General features: G+C 40.8%; 1 protein-coding gene across 2 annotated transcripts in view; it reads right to left on the reverse strand.

The window, feature by feature from the left end:
• plxdc2b (plexin domain containing 2b) overlaps positions 1-15,351 on the reverse strand; it is a 106,163-nt gene that overhangs the window by 34,144 nt on the left and 56,668 nt on the right. For both annotated transcript variants that reach the window (XM_005448936.4, XM_025910114.1), the window contains 3 exons: positions 14,796-14,942; positions 10,960-11,029; positions 2,103-2,225 (listed from right to left, as the gene is read on the reverse strand). In XM_005448936.4, coding sequence (XP_005448993.1) covers positions 2,103-2,225; positions 10,960-11,029; positions 14,796-14,942 — 340 coding nt within the window. The remainder of the gene's footprint in view (positions 1-2,102; positions 2,226-10,959; positions 11,030-14,795; positions 14,943-15,351) is intronic.

Genomic DNA, 15,351 nt, shown 5'->3' on the forward strand with positions numbered 1-15,351 from the left:
ATAATAAAAAAATTAAATAATTGAACAGCAGCTGACGGTGCTGTGAAGCTTAAAGTTAATCACTGAACGGTGGATTAATACGTGCTCGTCTGTTGCATCAATCAGCCTTATTTTTATCACAGTGATGTCACTGCGGTCCCGCCGGACACAAGCGTCAGCTGAGGTGCAGAAACATTAAACTCCTCTGTAAATAAACTTCAGCTCTTCAGTTTCAGAGTCCAATCACATGCGTTCTTTATTTAGCAGATTTCAATTAACAACATCAAGTGAAAGTTGTTTTTGTGAAACTTGAACATTTGACAGCAAAGTTTTCACACACCCTCCACGGTCTAGTTTGTGTGGAACAAACAATATGGTTCTGTGGCGAACGCCTCATCAAGCAGCTTCGAAACTTGTTTTTATCATTTTTTAACGGAGGCACTGCCTCCTCCACAGCACGGCAGACCGTGCAGTTCTTATGTTGTATTGGCAGGACATTGACTGATGGACGCAGCGCTGAGAAGCAGGCGGGCTGAGAATCGATTGGCTGCCAGTTTGGTTAAAGTCTGATGAGCTCCACTGCAGAAGGTCACACAGTTGGTCAGTCACACTGCTGCACACGGATCACAGAGCAGTGACAGACAGGACGGATAACAACCATCACAGATAGCAAAGAAGAGATACGGAGAGCGAGGAAGGGCGACGGTTTAGTTTTAAGGCAGTAAGCAGAATTTAAGGAGGTCTTAAGAAGATCTTGGAGGATTCTGTGAAACACAGTGTTAGCCGTACAATCTATTCTTTATCTTTAAGATTACCTGGCTTTATATAATAAATACTTTTTTGGAACTTATTCTGGCAGACATAATTACATAATGAAGTAAGTATTTTGTATTTTGTATTTTGCACACATATATATATATAATGAAATAAAATTTCTGGAGGGATAAAACAACAGAAATATATTTCTGGGCCATTTTCAACAAATGAAAGCTTTCATAAATCAAGGCACTTTTTATATATGAGCAAAACTCTTGCACAGGCTTACAGGCTATAGAGAAACTATAAAGTATCGTGTTAAAATGCCCAACTTTATAGTAGAAATAACCATGTTTACAGTATAATATATAGTTTTAGTGTCTGAAGCTAATTCTGTGTTCATAATGTCTCCATTGGGATGAATTTCAAAATAGCTCATGCCTTTAGTTGACTTTTCTGCATGTATGCTTTGCGTCTGTTGTTTACTCCTTAAAATTAGGATGCTAATAAATATCACAATGAATTATGGTCGTCACTTGCTAACCAAGCTAGCTAGCCAGTGCTAGCTTACGCTGATAACTCATTAGTTATACTTTCTTGTCCAGATGTGGTGATGCTTTTAAAAAACAAACAAACAAACAAAAATAAAAACAAAAGACAGGAAATAAAAAATGAGATGAGGCCACTTTAAAAAAGTAGACCATGAGTTTTGTTTAGTTGGATGTCAATTAAATATTCGTTTACAATATTAACCCTGATATTGTAAGGTAAAGACCCACCATATTAGAAGGAGAACCTTAGCAACAACACCACCCTCTGTGAACAAGCACGTGACGACATTGGTAACCAGCTGAATCGAGCCGAAACAGACAAAGGCACAACATGTCTGTGTTGGAGACAAGTTGTGCTCACTCGCTCAAAATGACTCTGATTAATTGCAATGTGTTGGCAATTCATAAACTGGTTTGCAGTTATTTACAAATTTTCACAAATCTCTCTGAGAGTGATTGCAGTCAGTCTAAATTGGACTTCAGTTGTTTGTTGACAGGTTGCCTCCCACTCTGTGATCTGTGTACCTGTGCACCTTGCCATCAAAAGAGGTCATCAAGATGTAGAAGATGTTGCAAACTCAACCTCAGGGTGACCAGATGTGAAAAACTTCAATGCAACAACAGATTTTTACTTCCTTTTTCTCAGCAGCAAAATGAACCACAGATTTGGCTGCAGGAAACTTAAAGCAAACCCGCTGTTTCTTCACAAATTAGCTCACTGAAATGCTTTTTTGTGCCTCATTTATTTTGTAGTGCACGGGAAGGAGTAGACAACTGTTACACAATCGTGCAGAACTAAGATGCTAGTGCTGTTACCGTTGTCAGAGTAGATGACGGTAGAGTTTCTGGAGAGACTTGGGTCAAAGTTAGCCATTAGCGGAGCAATGTACTGTGTAGCTGTTAGCATCCGGTGGACCACGTCACCAGTGTAGATGAACCCTGAAGGAGAAAAAGGACAGAAGACCACATATTACTCTTTGTTGAACTCTAAATTCAAATTTTGACTTCTAATTTAACACTTAAATTATGACTATGTGAAGTGTCACTTATAATGCAGATATCCTTCTTGTCTCCCCCATTTCTACCTTTCCTCCCTTAATAAAGCTGTAATCTGATACACTATCTACCCGGGAGACAACATCGCTGCCCTTCAGTCCACAGTTAACAGCTTCTCATTAACAGACAACCATCTCTTGTCTCAGTCTATGGGCTTGTGCTCTAGGAATAGCGATTAATTAGCACTAATATCTTTTATCAAAAAACAGAAGGGCAAATCAGAATGACTTTAAGGGAGGATGTGCTCCTGTTCCTCTACTGCTGCACTTTCTCCTCTCTTGTCATCATCAATCATGAATGCTAATGAAGAGTCGATGACAACGAAAAAGGGGTTTTGTTAACTTTTCCTCAACAAGGCACGAATAGATTGCTCTATAGAGGGAAAGATGGGGAGACAGAGACGTGCCCAGGCAACACAAACTAGAGCTGGATCATTTAACAGCCCATAAACATGGTTATTAATGGACTCCAGGAAAAGGGGGAAAACGCCCACTATTCATCACAAGGGAGCAGTCTTTGCATAAAGAATTTGCACTTATGACAACAGAATCAAACATCATCTTAATTTCCCTGCTGACAAAAATGTTTAGCAAAGTCAGCTTCTATTTCAAGATTTATTCAAGGTAAAAGCTTTTGTTCTCACTCTGACTTTGCCTGGATTGCAAAAATATAAAAACTAAAGAAATAAAAAGGATCCCACGCACGGCCTTAGATATCATCTTTTACTCATCACAAAAGGAAAACCTGGCATTTGGGTGAAACTGTGTTACGTATCCAAAGTAGTTCACCTTTGAAGAGCAGTTTGAAGAATGAATAATAAACTTACAGTGACAGTATCTTCAGATAACTACATGCTTTAAGCAGCTTCTTTTCAAATGCTTCTTCTTCTTCTCTTTAAGGTATTTATGTTTTTAAAACCTCACCACTTTTGCCCTGTTAAAGACTGAGAAACTAAATTTTCTTTTGTTCTACTGGAGGCTTATTCATCTGTTTACTGGGACCAAGTTACTTTAGGTTAAGATGCTCCAGACATCCCTCTAACAAGCAACATTTACAAAGTCCTCCAAAGGGACCCTGACGTCTAACTGAGTAAAGTGAAATATTTACTCAGCAGCTGGAGCAGCTCTTTATTAGTACTGTAACACCATATTAATGCCAATTATGACCTCCTTTTCCTCTCAGAACTTCAGTTCTTCCCAATTCCCCAAGATGTTGGAAATAAGATTTGAGATTATGATTTATGCTGGCATCGTTGTGTTTCATAATTGCTGCTGATTTGTTAGCTCCACATTCATGCTGCCTATCTCCCATTCAGTAACATCCCAAGGGTGTTGAGTTGGATGCAGATCTGAGGAGGCAGAGCCAGTCTGACAGTCTGTGGCATTCATTTGATGATTTTACACACACACCCACACACGCATTTCATTAGGTACACCCTTTAAACCACAAATTTCTAATCACACAATCATGTCTTAACAACTCTATGCATTTAAGTATGCAGACACGATGACATGCATAATTTCAAACCGAGTAGCAGACTGGGGAATACTTTGAACGTGGCATGGTTGTTGGTGCTAAGCATTTCAGAAACTGCTAACCTGTTGGGATTTTCCAAATTGTCTGAAAAGACAGAAAATATCCAGCGAGCAGCAGTTCTTTAGGTGAAAATGCCTTGTTTATGTCAGCGGTCAGGGGAGAATGGCCAGACTGCAGAAGAGCATCTCTAAACAAGGGCCACAGCAGAGGACCACACCAGGTGCCACTTCGGTCAGCTAAGACCAGAATATAGAGGCTACAATTTGCAAGGGCTCACCAAAAGTAGAAAAAGGTTTTCTGGTCTGATGAGTCTCTATTTCTGCTGCAAAATTCAGACGCTGCGATCAGAATTGGTGTAAACAGTATGAAAATGTGGCTCCATCCAGCCTTGTGCCAGTGTTTCAGGCTACTAGGGGTGTAATGGTGGGGGCGTATTTTCTTGGCACATTTAGGTCCCTTAATGCCAACCAGTGTAGTTTAAACACCACAGCCTACTTCAGTATTGTTGCTGCTGACCACGTCAACCACTTTATGACTGCAGTGTACCAGCAGGATAGCGTGCCATGTCACAAACCTCAAATGATCTCAAACTGGGTTTTTGAACATGACAATGAATTCGAAGTACTCAAATGGCCTCCACTGTCACCAGATCTCCATCTATCCGAGCACCTTTGGGGTGTGGTAGAATTGAAGAGTCACGTCATGAATGTACAGTCAACAAATCTGCAGCAAATTGTTGAATGTGTCCCAAGAACAATATATAAAAGTATGAAGCCAGCATGTTCCTAACTTTGCACAAACACTGGAAACAGGCAGTCTGTACAAATTATTTAAAAGCAGCTGAAAGCAGCGAAGAGAAGCAATGCCTCAAGACATGGCATAATACTGTGATAGGCCAACAGGTTTTATGTGTGTCCTGATTGTACATATAAATAAGTCTACTGTAGATGAAGATGGAAGTGTTAAACAGTCAAAACTAGACATTTACATTTACATACAGCCATGTCTATCTTTAAAAAAAAATCTAAATCTAAATCAGAAACCCTAACATAACCTTAACACCTTAAAGTACATGCTGTACATGAAAACATCTGGTCCTCACTTGATTTTAGGACAGCCGGTCTTTCAGTTATGTGGTGCTTCACAGTAAAATCACTCAACAGGTCAGAATAAGAATTTATTCTCTTTCTTTTTGTCTCAGGTTCAAGAGATATACTGTATATAAAGTGGCCGCCTAAGGCATATAGGCATAAAAAACTCTGCTGAGAAACAAGTTTGGGGAAAAATGTCATTGAGGCCAGGGTATAAAACCTCATTTCATGTCACCATATGTCTGATACGGTGGGCGCGCTATAAAAACACATCTATCACTGTGGAAATCACAGGCAGAGCTTACCATGTGGGGAATCAATCTTTCCCCAAAGATCTCCAAGCTCAGAATTTCCTCTGTATAAAGTGCTGTCAGCACTGAAAGTAGGAGACAAGAAATATGGATCTGACTATATTTCTTGTGTAAAGTCTTGAATGCAGAGTGAACTAAGAGTGAATAAAGCAGTCCTTTTGGCTCACTGAAGGATTGCTTATATGTGTATATATAAATTCCCCTCTCGCCCCTGCGGGCGGTCTTTATCCTTCAAGCTCTACCAGAGGCCTGGGAGCTTGAGGGTCCTGCACAGTCTTTTTGCAATTCCTAGAGCTACGCTCTTCTGGACAGAGATCTTGGATGTTGTTCCTGGGATCTGCTGGAGCTGCTCGCCTAGCTGGGGAGTCACTGCAACTAGCGCTCCGATTACCACTGGGACCACTGTTACCTTCACCCTCCACATCTTCTCAAGTTCTTCTCTGAGCCCTTGGTAATTCTCCAGCTTCTCCTTCTTCCTGATGTTGCTCTCATTTGGTATCGTTATCTTCCTCTGCTTGTCCACCACTACTATGTCCGGTTGGTTAGCCATCACCAGTTTGTCTGTCTGTATCTGGAAGTCCCACAGGATCTTAGCTTGGTCTTTCTCGACTACGCTAGGGACCATGTCCCATCTTGACCTCGGGACTTCAAGGCCACACTTGACTTACATGTTCCTGTACACTATGCCGGCCACTCGGTTATGGTGTTCAATGTTTCCCCAGCCTGCAAGCATCTTGCAACCTGCGGTTATGTGCTGGATTGCACCTTTACACAGCCTGCACCTGGGATCTTGCCTTGTGTGGTAGATCCTGGCCTCTATAGATCTTGTCCTTAGAGCTTGTTTCTGTGCTGCCATGATTAGTGCCTCTGCGCTTTCTTTCAGTCCAGTTTTCTCCAGCCACTGGTAGGATTTCTAGACAAGGTGCTTCCTTGTCTTGATGTCAGTGGCTTCTATCTCCTTCTTTGGCCAGCTTATTATCCCAGCATGGTATCTGATCACTAGCAGGGCGCAGGTGTTGATTACCCTGATCTTGGTTTTTCCATTCAGCTGACTCCTCAGGACTTGCCTTACCCTCTGCAGGTATTTGGTGGTTGTGGCTTTCCTGGTGGCCTCTTTGTGGTTCCCATTTGCCTGTGGGATTCCCAAGGTACTTGTGCCCCACTCATGTATTGAGCCTTATGCCTGTTCATCCTAGCTGCTATGATGCCTGACAGGTGGGTACTTCAGAGGGTATTTCCTTGAAGTTTGATACCAGGGACAGTTTTAAAGAAGTATTTCATTAGGATAAGAAAGGATACAAGTTGTGCTTGAGAAAAGAAGTAGTATGCAATTCAGGTTAATTGGTATCACGTTTGGGTACTAAAAATTGCACGAGTCCTCTAGAAGTAGAAATGGTATGGGGTTTGTTACTGTATCACATGGTGTAGCCAAATAATCATTAGACTTAATAATTTAACTCAATAATTTGAATCTTTTAATGTAAAACTATAGAAGGGGCAAGGGCATAAGCCACATATGCAACACATGCGAGGGCACCATTATTGCTAAGGAAGTCAGACAAAGGAACAGAACAGAGAGTCTGCAAAATTTTCAAAATAAAAGACACTGCAGATTTAATGGTCTTTTTCCAAAGCATGCAAAGTGAACAAATCTGCATTACAGAAACAAACCTGACACCCATCATTCTGCCTAAGCCAGTGCTTGTAGCTCACCTTCTGCCTCTAGGCTTCACTTTCAACCCTTAAAAAGCTAAAGAAATAAAGAAATAAAAAATACCCAACCAAACACACACTTCTCTGAAAACATAAAGCCCAGGGTTGAAATGTTTTATTTCTGGCGCTGCCTTTGCTTTCTACCACCAGCAATACATAATCCCACTTATTTGACAGGCTAAAGAAAATCAGACAGCCTCTCAATACACTAAAGTGGTGAGAGCTGCGGGGCGCCCCGCTCAATAGAGAGGCAATTCATTCATTATGGCAGTCACTTACAGCAGTAGGAGACTGGACAGAACAGGAGGCATACACGAGGGAGGAACAGAGAAACAGAGAGAAGTAATGGAAAGAGGGAGCGTTCAGAAAGGAGGAACAGCGGAAGACACTTCTTTATTACAGGAGCTGTGTCTGTGTATGCTGCTGTCCAAAAACTCTGGACTGTATATGTCCAAGAAAAACATGAGCAGGAATTAGCAGGTCAAAGCTTCACTTTATTGGATGTTGTGTTTAGACAATCTTTGTTCCTTTGTACTGTGCTGTCTTTAATTTACAGGATTTTTCTCTTCATCAGAGCTCAGTTCTGAGCCAAGAAGAGGATTCACACAGATATTTTATGAGGTTTTTTTTAGTGCATAGTTTTCTTATCTATGTAAATTTAATGTCTGCTCTGTGTTTTTATTTTTCTTTTGATACAAGAAGCACGTTTCAGCTGCTCCCTTTTTCACAAAACTGTAACTGCTCTATTATCACAGAACACGAAGCATTTTATATTTCACAAATGTGTTGCGCCAAAATAAAAGGTGATCCTTGGTGACCCTACTTCTGCTCATGGAAACATTCACAGGCAAAACTGACTAGTAATTTAGGTACGTAAGCTGCTGCATGTTATGGTATTACCCCAGAAGATAAGTATTGGAGGTACTGATATCTTCCATGTTGTGAAAAGGTTAATTTAGTGCAACCATCAAGACGAATATGTGGACATACCACGACTACACGGGGGCTGTAAATTTGATGAGAAAAAAATTAGGGAGGGAGTGGGTGTCACAGGACAGCTATGTGGCAGGAAGGCTATGGATCGAAGGAGACAGTGTAAACTCAAATTTATAAAATAAACGAAGCCCCGAAACACACACGCAAACAAGACCAGGAAAACTACCTACTGGTAACCACAGAGCCAGGGAACACACAGCACTGGCGAACAACACGACAAAAGGCAAGAAGAGACTCAGACAATTTCTAAACAAGGTACTAAGGCTAGAGGAAACAGGTGGGAGACACTAACACAAAGACGAGACTGAAGGAACAGTATAACATTGCTCTCATATAGTACATTTTTACATAGCGTGGCAGTCTGATGCACAGAGTGATTTTCTTAAAACAACACAAAACACAGCAGTGCTGTAAGTCCAGATCGAGGGGCGACTCTTTCTAATGAAAATCCTGCTGTTTGTTGTCTTCCTCATGTCTGCTTCTAATAACATTTCATATGAGCTTTTGTTCCCAAGAGTTTAAGTACCTCATACCTCACGAATGTTATGCATTTGGTACCTTAAACATTAACGACTGCAAAACTTAAAAAAAACAAGCTGATTCATGCAGTTGTCCTGTGTTTCCTGTAAGCTGATGCATGCATTCTTCCTCTAACAAGTGACAGCTCAACCACTGAAATCGGTGCACAGCTGGATAACCGTCCACACAGCTGGCAGTGGTCAGATCATATGTCATCACTTATATTCACACTCAGCCTCTCTACTCTGGCTCTCAGCTGACTGCAGTATGTTGTAAGCAGGATTATTCAAATGTGCATGCATCACTATTTTCTTTTAGTTTACTTTGAAGGAAAGTAGAAAAGTCTTTATTCTATTACTAATATTTGTATTCATTATTTTTATGCATTGTTAAAGACATTCCTTGAACCCGTTTCCAGTATAAATTGACGTCCTTGTGTATTAGTATCTACAGTAATCTGCCTTATTTCAGATTACTAAAGCTAAAACATCAATGGGAACCTACTCTGTTAATTTCTCACTCTGTACTTTAATGTTGGCTCTCTGTAGTTTAGAATAATCTTTATTCATATTATACTGGGCCTTTGTCCAGTGCCTCAGTTCACCAGAACTGTCTCTGTTGACGCCAACCTCCCTTTCAGCTGCCTTTCTTTTGATTGGATGCCCCTCGCTAACAGAACGTGCATGAAGCTTCTGTGCTCACAGCCTGAGCTGTTCAACTGATGTGAACATAATAGGGATATCTGCTCTCACTGACATCATATAGAGCCAATATTACAACAAAAAAGTCTAAAACAGGGTGTTTTTACTTGAAGCCTCAGGCTCCTGGCTTACTGGGATATGCTAACCTCATTACTTGAAACTTTGGCCATGTTTAACATGAGAGTCCATCAGTGTAGCAGTTTAAAGAGGAAATGCATATTAGGTCCAGCTTAAGTTCTTAGAATGAGGCCATTTTGATGTTTAAATCTACAGTCACTGTATCAAAAAAGTTGAAAAGTACACTTGGACCTTCGATGTGTATTCAGGATACATGCCAACCCAGTCTTAGTGCCTGGATCATTAATGTGTTTGAGGATTGGCTGCTTTACTGTTTGGAAAGTAATGAAATCCGAATGCAAGTCCGCTGCCGTTTTGTCACCCTCTGTTAAGAAATTATCTTTTCCAGCAGAGTTTTTCCGCGTAGGAAGCAAGAAAGAAAAATATCTGCTGAAGTAAAAAGTGTGACCTGCTGACAGAAATGAAGGCAGGCAGCAAAGATGGTACAGTGGTGAGAGGAGGGCGAGCTGACTGATAGGTCCTGAAATGGAGGGATATGAGGAGGGCGTCTCGGAGACAAAGTCCCCGAGGCCTGTGAGAGGCAGATAGCTGCCTCCTCCTCCTCTGCTTCCCCTCTTCTTCGCGGCCTTGTCCCTCCATCTCTGTCTGGAGAAATGCAAATTCCTGTTATCTCTTCCGGGCTAGTAGCGCCTCTGCCCATCCATTCCTCCTCACCATCATCCAGAACGTCTCTAAAGCCCGCTGAACTTTCCCCAGCGATCGAGGATCAAGTGGGGACACGAGACAGTGATGAGAATGAAGATAAGAGACACAACAGATTATTTCTTTATTATTCCCCCGACAGTTAAACGCTGCACAACATCTCTGAAATAGCTGAGTAAGTGCAGGGCTTTAGTCTTTGATGTGATAATAGCCGGTCGGGGTGTTGCGGTTTCGCCATCAAGACTCAAGTGGAAAATTGCTTTGCACACTCTGGCGAACACGTCTGCCGCGTCACGTGTCTCGCCCCCAGATACACATCCTCTGATACCCCAACCTCTTTATCCACGTCTATCAGGGTGCGCTGGGCCACTTGGCAGAACGACTCCTGTCTCCAGTCCAAACCCACTGGGCTGGTTTCTCCTCCGGTTAAGTCTGGTGTGCAGAGTGTTGGGAGTGGTTTGTTGTTTTATCCCCTGCTCTAGCAGACTATCCCACGGAGGTAAGAGCTGTAAACGTCTTGTATCAGGCTGCCTGCTTGGCTGGAAGATTGTTGGTGGTGGTTTTGTACTGTGGTTTGTGCCAGACAAGGTTTTTAAACCCTGAATCTCCCTGATTTAGTTTCCAAGAAGCATCTTTTGCAGAAATAACTCATTGTTTGGTCCTTTTTTCTGTATTTAGGGGGGAGATCTCTTTGTACAGTAGCCACACCACACCCACAGGTTCACCAAGTACTAGAAACACATTCAGACATGCACACATGTATGCACACAGACTGTGGTTTTCTTCCCCATTTCATAAATGCCTCTGTACTCCAGACTCATTTCATAAATCTCACCACATTCCCTGCTAAACCCCACAGCAATAAAAATCTGTCTGTGTACAGTATAATATACCAAGCACATGCAGCATATCCAATAATAACACTAATAACTACGACTGAGAACAGAGGGCAAAAGCAGTGTTCACTTACCACCGGTCGCCACTGTGATTTCACGCAGGTAATGTCCGTAAAAAGGAAAATCGAAGGACAGATTAACTCTCTGTGAAAAAACAAAAACAAAAAACAGACAGATGACCTCAGTCGGGATGATAAGCTAAGACAGGATCCAAGAAAAAGCTGTTTTGATCTTAAAAAAACAAATAGAGGATTTAGATCAGAAGGAAAATGTGAAAAACAAATACCAAAGTGCCCGGTGTGTTACATCTGCTCTACTTTACAGGGTAATCTTTATGAGAAGAAAGAAGTCCTACAAACTAAAAAAGACAAACACTGAACTCACAGTTTTGCTGAAACAAAATAAAATGTTTATGTCACAGCTGAAATATACAATGTGAAGCAATGACAGTACTTTCTTAAACACTCATGGAGTATTTATTTCTGCATGTAACTATTCAGTGGCAGTCGTTTTTTACCTAGGAAAACAAGAAGAAATCTTGAGCCACCCCTTAGTTCGTTATATTTTGCTTTCAAAGAGCCAGATCTGCTTCTGAATTTCTAAAGTACCACGAGCAAAGGTTGTTTCACTAAAATACAAATGCTTCCCACTTCTTTAGTTGAATCTGTCAAAAAATGCCAAATATAATATACAGTTTGGCCCCTTGTGAATAAGGCAGTGGACAAAAGTAGGGTTTACTGTTCTTCCATGTATGTTTGTACATGCTTCAATAAATCAGTGCAACTATTTCCCATTTTCCTAGCAAAATATAGAGAGATGAGGATATGGCTCAGGACTTACAAGTCAGCACTGTGACACCCAAAGTCAGAAATATGAAATGTGTCTTTACATAGTTTTACCTATGACCTGGGTCCTGGAGATGAAGGCCCTAGCATGAGTAGTGGTCACAAGAAAGTATAAAAGGTATACTGGGGTCAAATCGAACCAATTCTGCTATACCAGGTGCGCGGGGAAAAATGATCAATATGCTTTTCGTGACATTTTTGTTTGGTGATGTGCCATGTGATCTTCTAATGTAAAATATGTGCCGTGGCTCCTAAAGGTTGGGAAACACTGCTCTAGCATACTAGTAGGAATAATTGCATGACTAATGTGCGCACGTCACCTCTCAGTGAGGTGCAATTTGGAACCCTGAAAATCTGGAGCACGACACACCTATGTGCCGCTGCACAGTGGTTGGGAAAGACTGTGCTAGAGGTTTAGTAACAGTTAGCGGAAATAGTCTATCCTGTCACTTCCTAGCGGAGCAAAGTTATGCTTGAAGTTTAACAGCTAACAATAGCTTTCCTGTGTGCTTCATCCAGACTAATTAGCTATTTCTTTTCACGCTAACTCACCATACTAAGATCCTCTAAATGGCAAAATTTTACCAGCTAAACATCATCAGCATCACTGTTACCAATGTATGTTTAATGCTAATGTTAGCATTTAGCTCAAAGCATTATCCAGCGTACCCTCATAGAGCTGCTAGCATGGCTGTGGATTCTTGAGGTCTACCATTTCTCACGGGAAATATTTAAACAACAATCTTTTACACAGAGATGGGCTCATATTCTATTTATAAATATTTTCAAATGAACGGACACATAATAAAATTATCTTTAAGAGACTACAGGGTAGCCAAAAATGTATCCTATAAATTATAGTTTACATTCATTGTTTTATCCCTCGGGTTCAAATTATTCCAGACACTGCCAGTAAGTGTTACGGAGATGGACAGTCCACAGTGAACATGCTGATATTATCCATGGTGCTAGAGATTGTTCCAGAGGGAGTAATCCTGTGGCAAACCACGACGAATCTTGCAGACCTTAGAGACAATCCAGAGCTTAACTTTTCTGCACTCCGGTGATGAAGCTAACCTCTGTGACTGCATTTTGTTTTACAACTTTATTAGCCAATTTCTTTGAGTAAGAGCTGGCAGCCGGCATAGTTTGGAAGGAAGATCTCTGAGTATATGCAGGACTTTAACTGTCTTCATTATAAAGTCTATTTGTTTAAAACGTTAGTCTGCTGAGGTTGTGCCGCAGATCAGTTCAGCACAGATGGTTTTCACTGCTTCTTTCACTCCAATATGAAATCAAATTATTCAGCTGAGAATTCCAGCGTCTCCTTTTGACTCCAGATTCCTCAGTTGACCGCTGAATTAGGAATTCACTTAGTAAAACAAAGTCAGAGAACCTTTCCTCGATGCTGTTTACAAGAACGCCTCACTTCTTAGCCAGGACGTTCAGTGGCTAAAATGAATAGCTTGCCTCAGAGTGGATAGCTCAATCCATCACCACCCGGCTGAAGGTAAAGGAGCAGAATTCTCAATGTGGGCCTCTATTCTGTATCCTTGCCAGCTATTGTTCACCCTGGGCACTTTTTCTTTCTCCCTCTCTCTCTTTTACTGCCATTCTGCTTTGTTTCTCAGTCAGTCTGCTGCTGCCTTGTGTGACTCCATCAGTATGCAGTTTGCATGCATCACCTGCTTGTGCTGAGGTGGAGGGAGGGGAGCTTTCTAATTTTTTCACTGCAGGGATACTTTTAATGGTAAAAATGCACGAAGAATTACTTTCTGTTTTTTGCCTTAAGAACAACCGTAGTGCTTCCAGTAATGTGTGTGTAGTGATAAGAAAATAACTGTTTTCAGAGGGGTTATTGTCACTATCCTCCTCATTTACAGTGACAAATTGTACACTTTAAATCAGCTTCATATGTTATGTCTGCTTCATTGGACGTCACTGGACATGAACAGTGGCCAAATCTACAATCTGGTTCATTCTTAAAAAGGGTCAACTAAAGTGCATGGTGAATTATTTCTACTTCGTAACATCTAAGCAAGTATCCCCTTCATGAATGGAAATACAGAGGGTTTATGACAAGGTTACAGTCAAGAACAGGAAGGACAGATTAGACTTTGGCAGAAAATATTTAAAAGAGCCTGCACTGTTTTGGAAAAACTTATTTTGACAGATGAATCCAAGATTAGCTTAAACCAGAATGATAGGAAGAGAAAAGGATGAAGGAGAGAAACAGCTCAAAGGATGAATTATGGCATGGGCATGTATGGCTGCCAGTGGAACTGGGCCACTAGTGTTTATTGATGATGTGCCTGCTGATAGAAGTAGCAGGATGAATTGTGAAGTGTACAGGGCTATGCTCTCTGCTCAGACTCAGCCAAATGCTGCAAAGCTGACCAGACAGAGCTTTACAATGCAAATGGATAATGACCCAAAGCATACCGCAAAAGCAACCCAAGAGTTTCCAAAGCAAAGAAATGGGGCATTTTTCCAAGTCAGTCACCTGATCTCAATCTAATAAAACATGCTTTTCAGTCATTAAATATAAAAATATACATAAAAAGAGCCACAAACTTGTGTTGTACAGTGACAAAAATACAAAACTTGTGCCTTTGTCCTACTAAACTCCGAAAAACTGTTAGTCTTATTATGTCCTAGCGACCTTTACTGTGGACAAAGTACCAACAAAAAATCAGTGCAAGGAAGTCAAATATAAAATGTCTTAAAATGGGATGATAATTGTTGTTCCACAGTAACAAAGATATTGTAGTGAGCAGCAGTTGTAGATGGAGCAACAGGTCCATTTCTGGAAAAAACACCAACATCTGTGAACCGAGCTAAAGCAGATCAAAGCACCTGTACACGAATTCAACATGAGTAAGGTTCAGATGTAAACATATTTCTTTACAAATGCTCAGATTCATTTTCAGGATAACAAAATTATAGTTCATAATAACCATTTATCCAAGTTAAATACACACATCTGATGGATAATTTTGGGTTTTAAATGTCTTTAAATATGCCAAGATCAAGTCAATCTTCTCTCATGATGTGTGTTGACTTACCGCAGCTTGTCTGTGTGTGTTGGACAGAATGCCGTGGATCTTCACTTTGTCCTTGTCCATCTGGTCGATATTTACCCACAAGTCCTTGCTCATTGGATCTGAAGGGCCGTACGTTTTTGATGTGTAGTAGTTGTGATCTGTATCCTCCTGAAGAATGAAAAAGAAAATAAGATAATACATCGGGTGAGTCTGAAAGATTGTGAAGAGGAATGTAAATAAAGCTCAAAGGAAAGAGTCGCTCTCCTTGAGACGATCTGTGAAGTTTGTGCCCTTATTATACTGTACAAAGTGTAGAGAATATAAACACATTTAAAAATAGAGATTGTGCAGCTCATTGCAGTTACCACTAAATAAAAATAAAACACATGCATATGGAAATTCACTGACATCCAGTATTTTTAATTTTGCAGCTAACCAAATTACCCACTAAATTAGATTATAACAGTCCCCGTCCTTTCCTTCAACCTCTTTCCTTTAAAGCACTCAGCACATGTACTGCTTTTAATGTTTCCTAATAAAATTAAACAACAAAAAAATGCAATCAGCTCCTTTTTCT

This window comes from Oreochromis niloticus, linkage group LG9 (assembly GCF_001858045.2).
Source record: "Oreochromis niloticus isolate F11D_XX linkage group LG9, O_niloticus_UMD_NMBU, whole genome shotgun sequence".
In the NCBI taxonomy this organism is placed as follows: domain Eukaryota; kingdom Metazoa; phylum Chordata; class Actinopteri; order Cichliformes; family Cichlidae; genus Oreochromis; species Oreochromis niloticus.